Raw genomic sequence first — 21418 nt, forward strand, 5'->3', positions numbered from 1 at the left:
CCCCGCCCAATATATAGAGTAAATACACCCCGTCCAATATACAGAGTAAATACACCCCGCCCAATATACAGAGTAAATACACCCTGCCCAATATTGAGTAAATACACCCCGCCCAATATACAGAGTAAATACACCCCGCCCAATATAGAGAGTAAATACACCCCGCCCAATATAGAGAGTAAATACACCCCGTCCAATATAGAGAGTAAATACACCCCGCCCAATATACAGAGTAAATACACCCCGCCCAATATACAGAGTAAATACACCCCGTCCAATGCAGAGAGTAAATACACCCCGCCCAATATAGAGAGTAAATACACACCGCTCAATATACAGAGTAAATACACCCCGCCCAATATATAAAGTAAATACACCCCGCCCAATATAGAGAGTAAATACACCCCGCCCAATATAGAGAGTAAATACACCCCGCCCAATATAGAGAGTAAATACACCCCGCCCAATATAGAGAGTAGATACACCTCGCCCAATATAGAGAGTAAATACACCCCATCCAATATACAGAGTAAATACACCCCGCCCAATATACAGAGTAAATACACCCCGCCCAATATAGAGAGTAAATACACACCGCCCAAGAGACAGAGTAAATACACCCCGCCCAATATACAGAGTAAATACACCCCGCCCAATATATAGAGTAAATACACCCCGCCCAATATAGAGAGTAAATAAACCCCGCCCAATATACAGAGTAAATACACCCCGACCAATGTACAGAGTAAATACACCCCGTCCAATGTAGAGAGTAAATACACCCCGCCCAATATATAGAGTAAATACACCCCATCCAATATACAGAGTAAATACACCCCACCCAATATAGAGAGTAAATACACCCTGCCCAATATACAGAGTAAATACACCCCGCCAAATATACAGAGTAAATACACCCCGCCCAATATACGGAGTAAATACACCCCGCCCAATATACAGAGTAAATACACCCCGCCCAATATATAGAGTAAATACACCCCATCCAATATACAGAGTAAATACACCCCGCCCAATATAGAGAGTAAATACACCCCGCCCAATATAAAGAGTAAATAAACCCCGCCCAATATACAGAGTAAATACACCACGCCCAATATAGAGAGTAAATACACCCCGCCCAATATAGAGAGTAAATACACACCGCCCAATATACAGAGTAAATACACCCCGACCAATGTACAGAGTAAATACACCCCGTCCAATGTAAAGAGTAAATACACCCCTTCCAATATAGAGAGTAAATACACACCGCCCAATATACAGAGTAAATACACCCCGCCCAATATATAGAGTAAATACACCCCGCCCAATATAGAGAGTAAATACACCCCGCCCAATATAGAGAGTAAATACACCCCGCCCAATATAGAGAGTAAATACAGCCTGCCCAATATACAGAGTAAATACACCCCGCCAAATATAGAGTAAATACACCCCGCCCAATATACAGAGTAAATACACCCCGCCCAATATATAGAGTAAATACACCACGCCCAATATACGGAGTAAATACACCCCGCCCAATATATAGAGTAAATACACCCCGCCAATATACAGAGTAAATACACCCCGTCCAATATAGAGAGTAAATACACCCCGCCCAATATATAGAGTAAATACACCCCCCCCAATATACAGAGTAAATACACCCCGTCCAATGTAGAGAGTAAATACACCCCGTCCAATATAGAGAGTAAATACACACCGCCCAATATACAGAGTAAATACACCCCGCCCAATATAGAGAGTAAATATACCCCGCCCAATATAGAGAGTAAATACACCCCATCCAATATAGAGTAAATACACCCCGCCCAATATACAAAGTAAATACACCCCGCCCAATATACGGAGTAAATACACCCTGCCCAATATACAGAGTAAATACACCCCGCCCAATATACAGAGTAAATACACCCCGCCCAATATACGGAGTAAATATACCCCGCCCAATATACGGAGTAAATATACCCCGCCCAATATATAGAGTAAATACACTCTGCCCAATATAGAGAGTAAATACACCCCACCCAATATACAGAGTAAATACTCCCCGCCCAATATATAGAGTAAATACACCCCGCCCAATATATAGAGTAAATACACCCCGCCAATATACAGAGTAAATACACCCCGTCCAATATAGAGAGTAAATACACACCGCCCAATATATAGAGTAAATACACCCCCCCCCAATATACAGAGTAAATACACCCCGTCCAATATAGATAGTAAATACACCCCGCCCAATATACAGAGTAAATACACCCCGTCCAATATAGAGAGTAAATACACCCCGCCCAATATACGGAGTAAATATACCCCGCCCAATATATAGACTAAATACACCCCGCCCAGTATAGAGAGTAAATACACCCCGCCCAATATACAGAGTAAATACACCCCGCCCAATATACAGAGTAAATAAAAGCCCAATATATAGAGTAAATACACCCCACCCAATATAAAGAGTAAATACACCCAGCCCAATATATAGAGTAAATTCACCCGCCCAATATACAGAGTAAATACACCCCGCCCAATATAGAGAGAAAATACACCACATCCAATATGCACAGTAAATACACCCCGCCCAATATACAGAGTAAATACACCCCGGCCAATATATGGAGTAAATACTCCCGCCCAATATACAGAGTAAATACACCCCGCCCAATATATAGAGTAAATACACCCCATCCAATATACAGAGTAAATACACCCCGCCCAATATATAGAGTAAATACACCCTGCCCAATATATAGAGTAAATGCACCTCGCCCAATATACAGAGTAAATATACCCCTCCCAATATACAGAGTAAATACACCCCGCCCAATATAAAGAGTAAATACACCCCGCCCAAAATACAGAGTAAAATGCACCCAGCCCAATATGCAGAGTAAATACACCCCGCCCAATATACAGAGTAAATACACCCCGCCCAATATATAGAGTAAATGCACCTCGCTTAATATACAGAGTAAATGCACCCCACCCAATATAAAGAGTAAATACACCCCGCCCAAAATACAGAGTCAATGCACCCAGCCCAATATACAGAGTAAATACACCCCGCCCAATATATAGAGTAAATACACCCCGCCCAATATATAGAGTAAATACACCCCGCCCAATATACAGAGTAAATACACCCCGCCCAATATATAGAGTAAATACACCCCGCCCAATATATAGAGTAAATACACCCCGCCCAATATATAGAGTAAATACACCCCGCCCAATATATAGAGTAAATACACCCCATCCAATATTGGCTTCAATGGGGAGTAAAATCGGGCGGGATTTGGGATCACGGGGAAAGGGAGAAAGGGAAGTTGGAAAGGAAGGGAAAGGAGGGAGGTGGTACAGAGGAAGGGAAAAGGGGAAGAGGGAACCTGGTTGAGAAATGGGAACAAGGCAGTACATAAGAACATAAGAAATAGAAGCAGGAGTAGGCCATCCTGCCCCTCGAGCCTGCTTCGCCATTCAATAAGATCATGGCAGATCTTCTACCTCAACTCCACTCGATTTCTTTCGTTTCCAAAAATCTATCAATCTCAGTCTTGAATATACTCAACGACTGAGCATCCACAGCCCTCTGGGGTAGAGAATTCCAGTGGAGCGAGGAAGGGAAGGGGACAGGGGGAACAGAGAGTTGGTGAAGAGGGAGGGAAGAAAGAGGATGAAGGAAAGGGAAGGGGAAGGAGGGAGAACATGGCAGAGGAGGGAAAGGTTGAGAACGGGGGGAGAAGAGGGAGTGTAGCAAGTGGGGGGTCCCCCAGGGGAGGTGGAAGAGGAGGGGAAGAGGCAGATGGGCTGAGAGGAGAGGAGGAGTGGGGAAGAGGGGTTGTAAAACCAGCAGTGCACCCGATCCCATCAGTTTCCCGACGGGAGGGTTAGGTTCAAATCGCCCCCATTATTTCTGATGCTTCATACTAATAATAATATTAAAAATGTTTTCTGCCACAGTGGCACTGGTTTTCCTGATGCTGTCTTTCAGAAGTTGGGAGTGGGGATCCCAGCAGTCAGTCAATGTTTGAAGGGATCCCACCATATTGCCGATTTTCAAACCTGCTGCCCGAGATCACTGTACCAGCAACTAGTTTGGTTGCATAACACAAATGCGGCTTCCGCGGCTCACTCGCAAACTGCTCGAGCATCATTCTCAATTTACATTATCAGCTTAATGTGCTCCCAACCCCCGAGCTCTACAGACTAACCCGGCTGCTACGATTATCTTGGAAAGTTCTTACATGTGTCTGAGAGAGGAAGCTTCAGCTCTTCTTCCAAGTTGGCCAGTTTTGAGATGGAGAGAAGAAAGTTGCCAAAGACCTTCCTTGCGGCCATGTTGTATTCTTGAACAGAGGCTGCAAAGTCATCAGGAAGATCACCCAGAACCACCTAAGCACAAAAAAACATACAATTGTAGGATGCTAACTGTGAGCAAAATCAAAAAGTGCAAACATATCGGTACTACTAGTTAATGAGCCAAACCAGAGCTTTCACACTCCAATGTGATAACAAATCTATCATCTACTGCGATCATGTGAAGTACTCCCCGTCTAATTAACGTGCCTACGTAACAGCAGTCGCTGCTCTTTAACCTTGTGATGCGCTTGAGGTATTTTGACAGAAGAGCTGATAGAGATAGTGTGAGAGGTGTTAGCGTGGATTTTGGACTGTTGAATTAAAGGCAACGATGAAGTGACTTATGGGTACATGACAGTGGTATTTACCCTAAAACCACATTGAAATGCGCTTTGTGTAGATTAGACTAACCTTAATTAAAGGCTTAAATATAACACTTGACTACTAATAAAATGGACACTATTAAAACAAAATGGATTCTATTAACAAAGGGACACTATTAAATAAAATGGATTCTATGACTGTGGGAAAGACAGTTAAAAGTGTTGAGTTTGTACATTCCAGAACTGGCTTGCAGTCTGAGAATACAATGGACATTTCATAACGAACTGATAAAAACTATAGCACCAGACTGCATAAAACAAAGGCATGCTGTCTTAAGGTGATAACAGTTCTTCGGACTTAACTGGGTAATGCGTAAGCAGTCTGTTGTTGCTATGCAGACTTAATTGGTTAATGTATAAACTGTCCGTTGTTGCTGTGCGGACTTAATTGGTTAATGTGTGTAATCAAGATTTATGATGTAAAAGCTACTGAAATCTGTATTTCAAAGGTATAAAAAAGCATGACAACCATTTTAAAGTTGAGAAGGGAGCTGCGGTGTTGCGGAATGCCCAGCCTTCTCCCAAAGCTTTGTCCAATAAACTGCATGTTGAATCTTTAAGTCTGACTCCGAGTGGTGATTTTTTCCCACAACAAATGGCGTAGTCGGCAGGATCTCACTACTGGTGAGCTGATCGGTTGGCCTCGATCAGCGAACTGGAGTAGAGATCATTGAACTGTGGGAGTCAGACTAAGCCAACAGTGCAGTTAACACGGGAGGGGTAAGTTAAGAGAATTTATGGGACTGTTGGGTATAACTAAGAGCTGGTTGATTGTGCTGATCGACTAAGGACAAGGAAGTGTCTCTTTTGTATTCTGCCTTAGACTGGCTGTTAAGAGGGGAGATCCCCCACGCGAAGGTCAGGATTTTGAAGTGGATACAAAAACAGGGGCACTTGTGATTGTGAAGCACGAGCAACCAGAACCATCCGGTACCAAACTCTGTAGTGGCGAACAAACGCAGAGATTAGAGCATAAGTTAAAGCATAAGTTGATTTACGATGTGTATTGTCTGATCATACAACCTAGAACCGAACTCCATGGGAGGAAACACATTATCAAACTGATAATTGTGACCGTGAGTATATAGTTGCAACTGAGAGTAAAATCTGGAGTGGAGTTCAGGCTGGGAGTTAAGAAGGTTTAGAAAGTTTGGGAGGGAAAAGGAAATCTGGCGTGACCGGCAGTGACCGGTGATTACGGCTGGCTGTACACCAGCACATACCGACAGTGATCGGTGATTAAGTACCGGCAAGTCCCGGGGCCAGGACCCGAAAGTTGAAAGAAAAGAAAATCCGGCAAAAAAAAAAAGCCGGGACCCGAATGAAAGATATAGCGAGAGGCTGATATATCAGAAAAGAAAATCCGGTGGTTAAACCGGGACACGGAAGGTTCAAGTGAAAAGAAAACCCGGTGGTTAGACCGTGACCCGAAGGATATAGCGAGAACAGAGCACGATAGTAAAGATGACAAGTGAACAACCTAGATGGGGACCTGCAGGTTCCCTCATCGAGAAGTATATGACAGACAGACACTCATTAATTAAACAGATGCAAAAGGATGGCTGGGATATTTCTCAGACCTTAGAACAACAGAGAAAGTGGATAGATAGGGAAAAGAAGGATAAAACAAAAAAGGCAGGAGTTTTACTAGTCCACCAACTAGTTGGACTAATAGGACAAGTAGGCACCTCCACTAGAAAGTGGAGCGAAGATAAGGATAAAATTAGGGAATTAGAAACTAGGATAAGGGAATTAGAAAAAAGAATCAATTAAAATGTTTAAAAGACAGAGACCCGGAATAGAAAGGGTGTACTGTCTCTTTAAAAAGCCTGTCCTGATTGTGAGTGGTTTTTTTTCGGTGTTGTGGGCCACGCCCCTTCTTACTGCGTCTTACGTGTTTATGTATTTGTTTTGTCTTGTGTTTAATTCTGAGATTGCTGAATTAAAATTGGAGTTATTGAGGTTAAGTGACCTATTAAATTCTGGTTCTTATAAAATGTGGGCATGTTAAATTCCAGACATGGGATCTTCTAAAAATTGGCATTTTGAATTTTATCTTGTGATTGGCTGTGGTTAGAAAAAGGGTTAAAAAAAAAATAACGGGACAGATAAAAAAAAGCTATCTGGTATCACCGTGATAGGAAAAGTCGGAAACCTGGAACAGCTCAGAGAGTTGGTTATAATCAAACCCACTAAAACTGTGTGAAAAAAAAAATGAATTGGAAAGCTATAGTTGTGTATGACGAGCAAATTATAAAACTTACGGAGACTAACTATAAACTAAAATGTACGATGGAAGATGTTGTTTCCCAGTATGAATTTTTAAAAAAAAGAATTTATGTGAAAATTACGTTGACGTATGCTTAGAAAAGTATAACCTTCCCAAGGACACCGATATCTGTTTCCAATTCACCAAGACAAAATGAGGTTTTAATTGTAAAAAAGAGATAAAGTGCAGATTTAAAGAATTACTCGGAAAGTTACAATCTCTAGTTATAAATTAAACTGATCTTCGAAGCATTTTGTGCTATTGTGATTGATTAAACACTATGATTAAAATAAATCTCAAAAATAGTGTAAGAAGATAAAGTGAAAGCAATCCACAAATGTGAGAAGTGAAAAAAAAAAATCAGTCAAAACTGTGTGAAGAGAAATTTTGATTGTGGAAACTTAATCTCAGAGGGAGTAGTATCAAATTACTCCTACCACAAGAGCAAGTTAATGTTAACCCCTTCCATCCCAAGAAGCCAGACTGTCATGCCAAAAGCAGCTCAAACAGATAGAAATGACCCAGTCAGTTGAGAACTGTCTGAGGCTAACCATTACACAGATGAACATGAGGTAACAATTGATATAGGTTATATTATTAAAGTTGACCCAATTACTTGGAAATGTCAAAGGCACCCAGACAATGCTACAGTGGAAAAAATTGATAAGAAAGAAATGTAAAACAAATCGTATCAAAAGAAAGCATATCTTAGACAATTGGAAGTCCATTACTTGAGCTATGTACTGACACAGGGTACTAAACGCCTATCAGTTTTACCCCGCCACAGTATGATAACGAAGTTCGACAAGTTCGGGGGCTATTCACGAATAATAGATACAATATAAATCTGACCAACGAGGGGAGACCTTCCCTGACAAATTATATAACTCGTGTTGAGAATGCTAAGAAAATTCAACAATTATATTAACACCTCCTAACTCAAGTCTTAAAACAAAGCGAGACATGGAATGGAGGTGGATAATCGTAAAAGAGATAGATTTGGACATCTTGAAAACACGGAGATTAGGACTTGGAGTTAGAAATTCCAGTCCGCAGTCCCACGTACATCTGTATGTGGGAGAGACAATGTTTATTTCAGACAGGCTGCGTGCTCCAGAGAGAGAGAGAGAAAGAGAAAAAGACTAGCCAATTCCTCTCTCCTGTTTTGTTTTTTTTTGATTTGGTTTCGGGTAAAGGGATTATTCCTTTGGACAAAATAAATAATAAAAGATGATTTGACAAATTAACCCCTTGGGCTCTCAAGAAGAGCCGCAATGGATTTTCTGTGTTTCTTTTAAAACAGGTGACCCTGATTACCAAGAGTAATTACAAAGTTACGATGCAACCTTTGCTGGACAAATTTGGTGCATGAAACGATCCAGTGATGTTAAAGATTTAAGACTTTAGCTGCAGACATCAGCAGATACCAAATGTCACAGCGTGGTGATATCAACCTGATCCTCTTCCTTTGAAAACATTTTGATTTGTTTTGTTTTAACCCATTTATTGTCTTCTGAGACAGAGTGCTCGAGGTGGGAAGATATGGGAGTTACATCCAAAATTAATTATGAGCACTTCATCTCTACTGTAAAACCACAAAGCCTGGACATAATTTGTTTCTGAAATTGGAACTAATAAGAAAAATTTATATGAGTTGCTATTCAAGCACTCGAGGGAAAAAAAAAAATTTACTGGTAATTTAAGGGGATAATCAAATTATATTTTAAAATAAAAGAAGTCCAGTCTAAATGGTTCCTATTGATTGCTGTGTATCAAGAATTCTTTTCGAAAAAAAAAAAAATTTTACATTGACAAGTCCTGTCAGTCCAACAATACTGCTCTCAAGTTGGGATAATTGTGAAATGATAGAAGGGACTCGGGCACAATATAGTGGAATATTTTGGGAAATAAAAGCGGTTCAAGAAGAAATTACGTTAAATAAATAATTTTTGGGATATTGGAGCTGACTGTAAATATTGTATCAGACAGTAACATTAGTTTGGCAACATTAGATCAAAAGGTCAGAGATTTAGGGTCTCGCATTAAAGATATATTTAAAAATAAATGAAAACACAGATAAGGAATTGTCTGAAGATCAAATACTGATCATACATTTGCACAGGATAGCTACAATGCTAGAAACACATGCCCAAACCATTAATAAATTAATAAAAGAGGAATATAACGTATCTTAGCAGGCGGCTGCTAATGACATCTGCAGTACATATGGTAACTGGATTGTGGAACAGACACGAGAGAACCTAGCCCAGATACAGGCAGGGGAAGTACCCTTATGAATAACGAATCAACAAACTGAGGGTGAGCCTGACCTGTGGGCATGATGGAGGTGGCACCTCTAAGCGGCTGTTACCAAACAAGAACATCACCCCTTGCCAATTCAGGGCAATGGTGCGAGTGTACCCCACTCAAGTGGAGTGTAAACCTGACGGAGGAAGGCTCCTAGGGTTGGTACTAGCAATAGTGGTGATGGCACCCGAAACCCAGGGACGAGAGGTGTAACAAGAATATTGGGGTAATGAAGGACGGAATGCACATATCCCATCACAATATGTTACCATATGCTGAAAAAATATATATATTTAAAGAGAATTTGGCTGGAACAAAATTAAAGGTATGTGTTACTAGACATGCTGTCACTGTATGTCCACATAGTGGTGGACACAGCCCAGAAGCACAGGGTGGGATAATTTACAACAGAAATGCGTATGTGCTGCCTCAACAGCCGAATAGCATAAAGATAGGGCACTTTGCACTCAAAATCTGTAACATGTAACCTGAGAGTTACGGGTTAGGCATACGCACAGAACATCATGGAAGTTAAATACCCGAAAGGCTGTGTATTAAATGCCGGACCAATGTTGCATGGACTTTGTTAGTATTGGTCTCTATGATTATTAAGCCATAATCATGACCAACAGGGGGGTCTGTTAGCGTGGATTTTGGACTGTTGAATTAAAGGCAACGATGAAGTGACTTATGGGTACATGACAGTGGTATTTACCCTAAAACCACATTGAAATGCGCTTTGTGTAGATTAGACTAACCTTAATTAAAGGCTTAAATATAACACTTGACTACTAATAAAATGGACACTATTAAAACAAAATGGATTCTATTAACAAAGGGACACTATTAAATAAAATGGATTCTATGACTGTGGGAAAGACAGTTAAAAGTGTTGAGTTTGTACATTCCAGAACTGGCTTGCAGTCTGAGAATACAATGGACATTTCATAACGAACTGATAAAAACTATAGCACCAGACTGCATAAAACAAAGGCATGCTGTCTTAAGGTGATAACAGTTCTTCGGACTTAACTGGGTAATGCGTAAGCAGTCTGTTGTTGCTATGCAGACTTAATTGGTTAATGTATAAACTATCCGTTGTTGCTGTGCGGACTTAATTGGTTAATGTGTGTAATCAAGATTTATGATGTAAAAGCTACTGAAATCTGTATTTCAAAGGTATAAAAAAGCATGACAACCATTTTAAAGTTGAGAAGGGAGCTGCGGTGTTGCGGAATGCCCAGCCTTCTCCCAAAGCTTTGTCCAATAAACTGCATGTTGAATCTTTAAGTCTGACTCCGAGTGGTGATTTTTTCCCACAACAGAGGTTTCATGGGACATGATATTTCCTGGACACTGGGATTGGCCTGATGGACAGTGACGGTTTCTTCAGGCCTCTGCATTCCTATGAAAAAGACAACGTGGTTGAATTTCCTCAGGGTTTCTCCAAATTGTCTGCCGTAACTTTGGCAGAAGACCAGTGGAAATCTTGGAGAAACAGCGTGATATAATATACCCCTAAATATGCACCAAATACGCAGGTTAATATATCCACAGATATGCCCCTAATATATTCACCAGTATAACCACTAACATACTCACTAATATACCCTTAGTATACATTCTAATATAACCACTGTCGTACCCCAATATATTCACTAATATAATAATTAGTGAATACCCAATATAGCCATCAATATACATATAAATATAAACCCAATATACCTGAAATATACACACTAATATATATCCTAATATATTTACTAATATAACCACTCATTACTCACTAATATATCCCCCAATATTCTCACTATATCCCAAATGTATCCACTAATATAATCACTGCTATAGCCATTAATATGCCTTTTAATAACCCACCAATATACCCTATTATGAGCAATGATGCCTCTAATATATTCACTAATATAGCCAATAATAAACCGAATATAACCACTAATATATCCACTAATTTATTCCCAATATACACTTTAAAATATCCTTATCATACACATAAATATGTTTCATTATACACCTGCTAATATACCCACTTATACACTCACCAATACATCCCCAATACACTCACTAATATATCCCCTTATACACTCACTAATATATCCCCGATACACTCACTAATACATCCCCGATACACTCACTAATATATCCCCGATACACCCACTAATATATCCCTTTGACACCCAATAATATATCCCCGATACACTCAGTAATACATCCCCGATACACTCACTAATATATCCCCGATACACTCACTAATATATCCCTTTGACACCCAATAATATATCCCTGATACACTCACTAATATATCCCCGATACACTCACTAATATATCCCCGATACACCCACTAATATATCCCTTTGACACCCAATAATATATCCCCGATACACTCACTAATATATCCCCGATACACCCACTAATATATCCCCGATACACTCACTAATATATCCCCGATACATCCACGAATATATCCCCAAAAACACCCACTAATATATCCCCTGATACACTCACTAATATATCCCCGATACACCCACTAATATATCCCCGATACACCCACTAATATATCCCCGATACACTCACTAATATATCCCCTTATACACCCACTAATATATCCCCATATACACCCACTAATATATCCCCTTATACACCCACTAATATATCCCCGATACACCCACTAATATATCCCCGATACACCCACTAATATATCCCCGATACACTCACTAATATATCCCCTTATACACCCACTAATATATCCCCTTAAACACTCACTAATATATCCCCTTATACACCCACTAATATATCCCCATATACACCCACTAATATATCCCCTTATACACCCACTAATATATCCCCGATACACCCACTAATATATCCCCTTATACACTCACTAATATATCCCCGATACACTCACTAATATATCCCCTTATACACTCACTAATATATCCCCGATACACTCACTAATACATCCCCGATATACCCACTAACATATCCCCGATACACTCACTAATATATCCCCTTATGCACTCACTAATACATCCCCGATACACTCACTAATATATCCCCTTATACACTCACTAATATATCCCCGATACACTCACTAATATATCCCCGATACACTCACGAATATATCCCCTTATACACTCACTAATATATCCCCTTATACACCCACTAATATATCCCCGATACACCCACTAATATATCCCCGATACACTCACTAATATATCCCCGATACACTCACTAATATATCCCCTTATACACTCACTAATATATCCCCGATACACCCACTAATATATCCCCTTATACACCCACTAATATATCCCCGATACACCCACTAATATATCCCCGATACACTCACTAATATATCCCCGATACACTCACTAATATATCCCATTATACACCCACTAATATATCCCCGATACACCCACTAATATATCCCCTTATACACCCACTAATATATCCCCTTATACACCCACTAATATATCCCCGATACACCCACTAATATATCCCCGATACACCCACTAATATATCCCCGATACACTCACTAATATATCCCCGATACACCCACTAATATATCCCCATATACACCCACTAATATATCCCCTTATACACTCACTAATATATCCCCGATACACCCACGAATATATCCCCTTATACACTCACTAATATATCCCCATACACACCCACTAATATATCCCCTTATACACTCACTAATATATCCCCTTATACACCCACTAATATATCCCCATATACACCCACTAATATATCCCCTTATACACCCACTAATATATCCCCGATACACCCACTAATATATCCCCGATACACTCACTAATACATCCCCGATATACCCACTAATATATCCCCGATACACTCACTAATATATCCCCTTATGCACTCACTAATACATCCCCGATACACTCACTAATATATCCCCTTATACACTCACTAATATATCCCCGATACACTCACTAATATATCCCCGATACACTCACTAATATATCCCCTTATACACTCACTAATATATCCCCTTATACACCCACTAATATATCCCCGATACACCCACTAATATATCCCCGATACACTCACTAATATATCCCCGATACACTCACTAATATATCCCCTTATACACTCACTAATATATCCCCGATACACCCACTAATATATCCCCTTATACACCCACTAATATATCCCCGATACACCCACTAATATATCCCCGATACACTCACTAATATATCCCCGATACACTCACTAATATATCCCCTTATACACCCACTAATATATCCCCGATACACCCACTAATATATCCCCTTATACACCCACTAATATATCCCCTTACACACCCACTAATATATCCCCGATACACCCACTAATATATCCCCGATACACCCACTAATATATCCCCGATACACTCACTAATATATCCCCGATACACCCACTAATATATCCCCATATACACCCACTAATATATCCCCTTATACACTCACTAATATATCCCCGATACACCGACGAATATATCCCCTTATACACTCACTAATATATCCCCATACACACCCACTAATATATCCCCTTATACACTCACTAATATATCCCCTTATACACCCACTAATATATCCCCTTATACACTCACTAATATATTCCCTGATACACTCACTAATATATCCCCTTATACACTCACTAATATATCCCCATATACACCCACTAATATATCCCCTTATACACTCACTAATATATCCCCTTATACACCCACTAATATATCCCCTTATACACTCACTAATATATCCCCATATACACGCACTAATATATCCCCTTATACACGCACTAATATATCCCCATATACACCCACTAATATATCCCCTGAGACACTCACTAATATATCCCCTTATACACCCACTAATATATCCCCTTATACACTCACTAATATATTCCCTTATACACTCACTAATATATCCCCTTATACACTCACTAATATATCCCCATATACACCCACTAATATATCCCCATATACACCCACTAATATATCCCCTTATACACTCACTAATATATCCCCGATACACCCACTAATATATCCCCTTATACACTCACTAATATATCCCCATATACACCCACTAATATATCCCCTTATACACTCACTAATATATCCCCTTATACACCCACTAATATATCCCCTTATACACTCACTAATATATTCCCTTATACACTCACTAATATATCCCCTTATACACTCACTAATATATCCCCATATACACCCACTAATATATCCCCTTATACACTCACTAATATATCCCCTTATACACTCACTAATATATCCCCTTATACACTCACTAATATATCCCCATATACACCCACTAATATATCCCCATATACACCCACTAATATATCCCCTTATACACTCACTAATATATCCCCATATACACTCACTAATATATCCCCATATACACCCACTAATATATCCCCATATACACCCACTAATATATCCCCTTATACACTCACTAATATATCCCCGATACACCCACTAATATATCCCCTTATACACTCACTAATATATCCCCATATACACCCACTAATATATCCCCTAATACACTCACTAATATATCCCCTTATACACCCACTAATATATCCCCTTATACACTCACTAATATATTCCCTTATACACTCACTAATATATCCCCTTATACACTCACTTATATATCCCCATATACACCCACTAATATATCCCCTTATACACTCACTAATATATCCCCTTATACACCCACTAATATATCCCCTTATACACTCACTAATATATCCCCATATACACTCACTAATATATCCCCTTATACACTCACTAATATATCCCCTTATACACTCACTAATATATCCCCGATACACTCACTAATACATCCCCGATATACCCACTAATATATCCCCTTATACACTCACTAATATATCCCCGATACACTCACTAATACATCCCCGATATACCCACTAATATATCCCCGATACACTCACTAATATATCCCCGATACACCCACTAATACATCCCCGATACACCCACTAATATATCCACGATACACTCACTAATATATCCCCTTATACACTCACTAATATATCCCCTTATACACTCACTAATATATCCCCTTATACACTCACTAATATATCCCCATATACACTCACTAATATATCCCCGATACACCCACTAATATATCCCCGATACACCCACTAATATATCCCCTTATACACTCACTAATATATCCCCGATACACCCACTAATATATCCCCGATACACCCACTAATATATCCCCGATACACTCACTAATATATCCCCGATACACTCACTAATATATCCCCTTATACACCCACTAATATATCCCCGATACACCCACGAATATATCCCCGATACACTCACTAATATATCCCCTTATACACCCACTAATACATCCCCGATACACCCACTAATATATCCCCGATACACCCAATAATATATCCCCTTATACACCCACTAATACATCCCCGATACACTCAGTAATACATCCCCGATACACCCACTAATATATCCCCGATACACTCACTAATATATCCCCGATACACTCACTAATATATCCCCGATACACTCACTAATATATCCCCTTATACACCCACTAATATATCCCCTTATACACCCACTAATATATCCCCGATACACCCACTAATATATCCCCTTATACACCCACTAATATATCCCCGATACACCCACTAATATATCCCCTTATACACCCACTAATATATCCCCGATACACCCACTAATATATCCCCTTATACACCCACTAATATATCCCCGATACACTCACTAATATATCCCCTTATACACCCACTAATATATCCCCGATACACTCACTAATATATCCCCTTATACACCCACTAATACATCCCCGATACACCCACTAATATATCCCCGATACACCCACTAATATATCCCCGATACACTCACTAATATATCCCCTTATACACCCACTAATATATCCCCGATACACTCACTAATATATCCCCTTATACACCCACTAATATATCCCCGATACACCCACTAATATATCCCCTTATACACCCACTAATACATCCCCGATACACCCACTAATATATCCCCGATACACCCACTAATATATCCCCGATACACTCACTAATATATCCCCGATACACTCACTAATATATCCCCGATACACCCACTAATACATCCCCGATACACTCACTAATATATCCCCGATACACCCACTAATATATCCCCTTATACACTCACTAATATATCCCCGATACACTCACTAATATATCCCCGATACACTCACTAATATATCCCCGATACACTCACTAATATATCCCCGATACACTCACTAATATATCCCCTTATACACCCACTAATATATCCCCGATACACCCACTAATACATCCCCGATACACCCACTAATATATCCCCTTATACACTCACTAATATATCCCCTTATACACTCACTAATATATCCCCGATACACTCACTAATATATCCCCGATACACCCACTAATACATCCCCGATAAACTCACTAATATATCCCCTTATACACCCACGAATATATCCCCGATACACTCACTAATATATCCCCGATACACCCACTAATATATCCCCTTATACACTCACTAATATATCCCCGATACACTCACTAATATATCCCCTTATACACCCACTAATATATCCCCTTATACACCCACTAATATATCCCCGATACACCCACTAATATATCCCCTTATACACCCACGAATATATCCCCGATACACTCACTAATATATCCCCGATACACCCACTAATATATCCCCTTATACACCCACTAATACATCCCCGATACACTCACTAATATATCCCCTTATACACCCACTAATATATCCCCTTATACACCCACTAATATATCCCCGATACAATCACTAATATATCCCCGATACACTCACTAATATATCCCCGATACACTCACTAATATATCCCCGATACACCCACTAATATATCCCCGATACACTCACTAATATATCCCCTTATACACGCACTAATATATCCCCTTATACACCCACTAATATATCCCCGATACACCCACTAATATATCCCCGATACACCCACTAATATAACCCCGATACACTCACTAATATATCCCCGATACACTCACTAATATATCCCCTTATACACTCACTAATATATCCCCTTATACACCCACTAATATATCCCCGATACACCCACTAATATATCCCCGATACACCCACTAATATATCCCCGATACACCCACTAATATATCCCCTTATACACCCACTAATACATCCCCGATACACCCACTAATATATCCCCGATACACCCACTAATATATCCCCTTATACACTCACTAATATATCCCCGATACACCCACTAATATATCCCCTTATACACCCACTAATATATCGCCGATACACTCACTAATATATCCCCGATACACCCACTAATATATCCCCATATACACCCACTAATATATCCCCTTATACACTCACTAATATATCCCCGATACACCAACTAATATATCCCCATATACACCCACTAATACATCCCCTTATACACTCACTAATATATCCCCTTATACACTCACTAATATATCCCCGATACACTCACTAATACATCCCCGATATACCCACTAATATATCCCCTTATACACTCACTAATATATCCCCGATACACTCACTAATACATCCCCGATATACCCACTAATATATCCCCGATACACTCACTAATATATCCCCGATACACCCACTAATACATCCCCGATACATCCACTAATATATCCCCGATACACTCACTAATATATCCCCTTATACACTCACTAATATATCCCCTTATACACTCACTAATATATCCCCTTATACACTCACTAATATATCCCCATATACACTCACTAATATATCCCCGATACACCCACTAATATATCCCCGATACACCCACTAATATATCCCCTTATACACTCACTAATATATCCCCGATACACCCACTAATATATCCCCGATACACCCACTAATATATCCCCGATACACTCACTAATATATCCCCGATACACTCACTAATATATCCCCTTATACACCCACTAATATATCCCCGATACACCCACGAATATATCCCCGATACACTCACTAATATATCCCCTTATACACCCACTAATACATCCCCGATACACCCACTAATATATCCCCGATACACTCACAAATATATCCCCTTATACACCCACTAATACATCCCCGATACACTCAGTAATACATCCCCTTATACACTCACTAATATATCCCCGATACACTCACTAATATATCCCCGATACACTCACTAATATATCCCCGATACACTCACTAATATATCCCCGATACACTCACTAATATATCCCCGATACACTCACTTATATATCCCCGATACACCCACTAACATATCCCCTTATACACCCACTAATATATCCCCGATACACCCACTAATACATCCCCGATACACCCACTAATATATCCCCTTATACACTCACTAATATATCCCCTTATACACTCACTAATATATCCCCGATACACTCACTAATATATCCCCGATACACCCACTAATACATCCCCGATACACTCACTAATATATCCCCTTATACACCCACGAATATATCCCCGATACACTCACTAATATATCCCCGATACACCCACTAATATATCCCCTTATCCACTCACTAATATATCCCCGATACACTCACTAATATATCCCCTTATACACCCACTAATATATCCCCTTATACACCCACTAATATATCCCCGATACACCCACTAATATATCCCCTTATACACCCACGAATATATCCCCGATACACTCACTAATATATCCCCGATACACCCACTAATATATCCCCTTATACACCCACTAATACATCCCCGATACACTCACTAATATATCCCCTTACACACCCACTAATATATCCCCTTATTCATCCACTAATATATCCCCGATACAATCACTAATATATCCCCGATACACTCACTAATATATCCCCGATGCACTCACTAATATATCCCCGATACACCCACTAATATATCCCCTTATACACTCACTAATATATCCCCGATACACTCACTAATATATCCCCTTATACACGCACTAATATATCCCCTTATACACTCACTAATATATCCCCGATACACCCACTAATATATCCCCGATACACCCACTAATATATCCCCGATACACTCACTAATATATCCCCGATACACTCACTAATATATCCCCTTAAACACTCACTAATATATCCCCTTATACACCCACTAATATATCCCCGATACACCCACTAATATATCCCCGATACACCCACTAATATATCGCCGATACACTCACTAATATATCCCCGATACACCCACTAATATATCCCCATATACACCCACTAATATATCCCCTTATACACTCACTAATATATCCCCGATACACCAACTAATATATCCCCATATACACCCACTAATACATCCCCGATACACCCACTAATATATCCCCGATACACCCACTAATATATCCCCGATACACTCACTAATATATCCCCGATACACTCACTAATATATCCCCGATACACTCACTAATATATCCCCGATACACTCAATAATATATCCCCGATACACCCACTAATATATCCCCGATACACCCACTAATATATCCCCTTATACACCCACTAATATATCCCCGATACACCCACTAATATATCCCCGATACACCCACTAATATATCCCCGATACACCCACTAATATATCCCCGATACACCCACTAATATATCCCCGATACACCCACTAATATATCCCCGATACACCCACTAATATATCCCCGATACACTCACTAATATATCCCCGATACACCCACTAATATATCCCCGATACACTCACTAATATATCCCCGATACACTCACTAATATATCCCCGATACACTCACTAATATATCCCCGATACACCCACTAATATATCCCCTTATACACCCACTAATATATCCCCGATACACCCACTAATATATCCCCGATACACCCACTAATATATCCCCGATACACCCACTAATATATCCCCGATACACCCACTAATATATCCCCGATACACCCACTAATATATCCCCGATACACCCACTAATATATCCCCGATACACCCACTAATATATCCCCGATACACTCACTAATATATCCCCGATACACTCACTAATATATCCCCGATACACCCACTAATATATCCCCTTATACACTCACTAATATATCCCCGATACACCCACTAATATATCCCCTTATACACTCACTAATATATTCCCTTATACACCCACTAATATATCCCCGATACACCCACTAATATATCCCCGATACACCCACTAATATATCCCCGATACACTCACTAATATATCCCCGATACACCCACGAATATATCCCCAAAAACACCCACTAATATATCCCCTTATACACTCACTAATATATCCCCGATACACCCACTAATATATCCCCGATACACCCACTAATATATCCCCTTATACACCCACTAATATATCCCCAGAAACACCCACTAATATATCCCCTTATACACCCACTAATATATCCCCTTATACACTCACTAATATATCCCCTTATACACCCACTAATATATCCCCATATACACCCACTAATATATCCCCTTATACACCCACTAATATATCCCCGATACACCCACTAATATATCCCCGATACACCCACTAATATATCCCCGATACACTCACTAATATATCCCCTTATACACCCACTAATATATCCCCTTAAACACTCACTAATATATCCCCTTATACACCCACTAATATATCCCCATATACACCCACTAATATATCCCCTTATACACCCACTAATATATCCCCGATACACCCACTAATATATCCCCTTATACACTCACGAATATATCCCCGATACACTCACTAATATATCCCCTTATACACTCACTAATATATCCCCGATACACTCACTAATACATCCCCGATATACCCACTAATATATCCCCGATACACTCACTAATATATCCCCTTATGCACTCACTAATACATCCCCGATACACTCACTAATATATCCCCTTATACAC

The 21418-nt window shown here is 39.7% G+C and overlaps 1 protein-coding gene across 2 annotated transcripts in view; it reads right to left on the reverse strand.

The window, feature by feature from the left end:
* Positions 1 to 21418, reverse strand: part of LOC137320726 (probable ATP-dependent RNA helicase DDX60) — a 270394-nt gene that overhangs the window by 21040 nt on the left and 227936 nt on the right. For both annotated transcript variants that reach the window (XM_067982445.1, XM_067982446.1), the window contains exon 33: positions 4278 to 4425. In XM_067982445.1, coding sequence (XP_067838546.1) covers positions 4278 to 4425 — 148 coding nt within the window. The remainder of the gene's footprint in view (positions 1 to 4277; positions 4426 to 21418) is intronic.

This window comes from Heptranchias perlo, chromosome 4, assembly GCF_035084215.1.
Source record: "Heptranchias perlo isolate sHepPer1 chromosome 4, sHepPer1.hap1, whole genome shotgun sequence".
Taxonomy (NCBI): Eukaryota; Metazoa; Chordata; class Chondrichthyes; order Hexanchiformes; family Hexanchidae; genus Heptranchias; species Heptranchias perlo.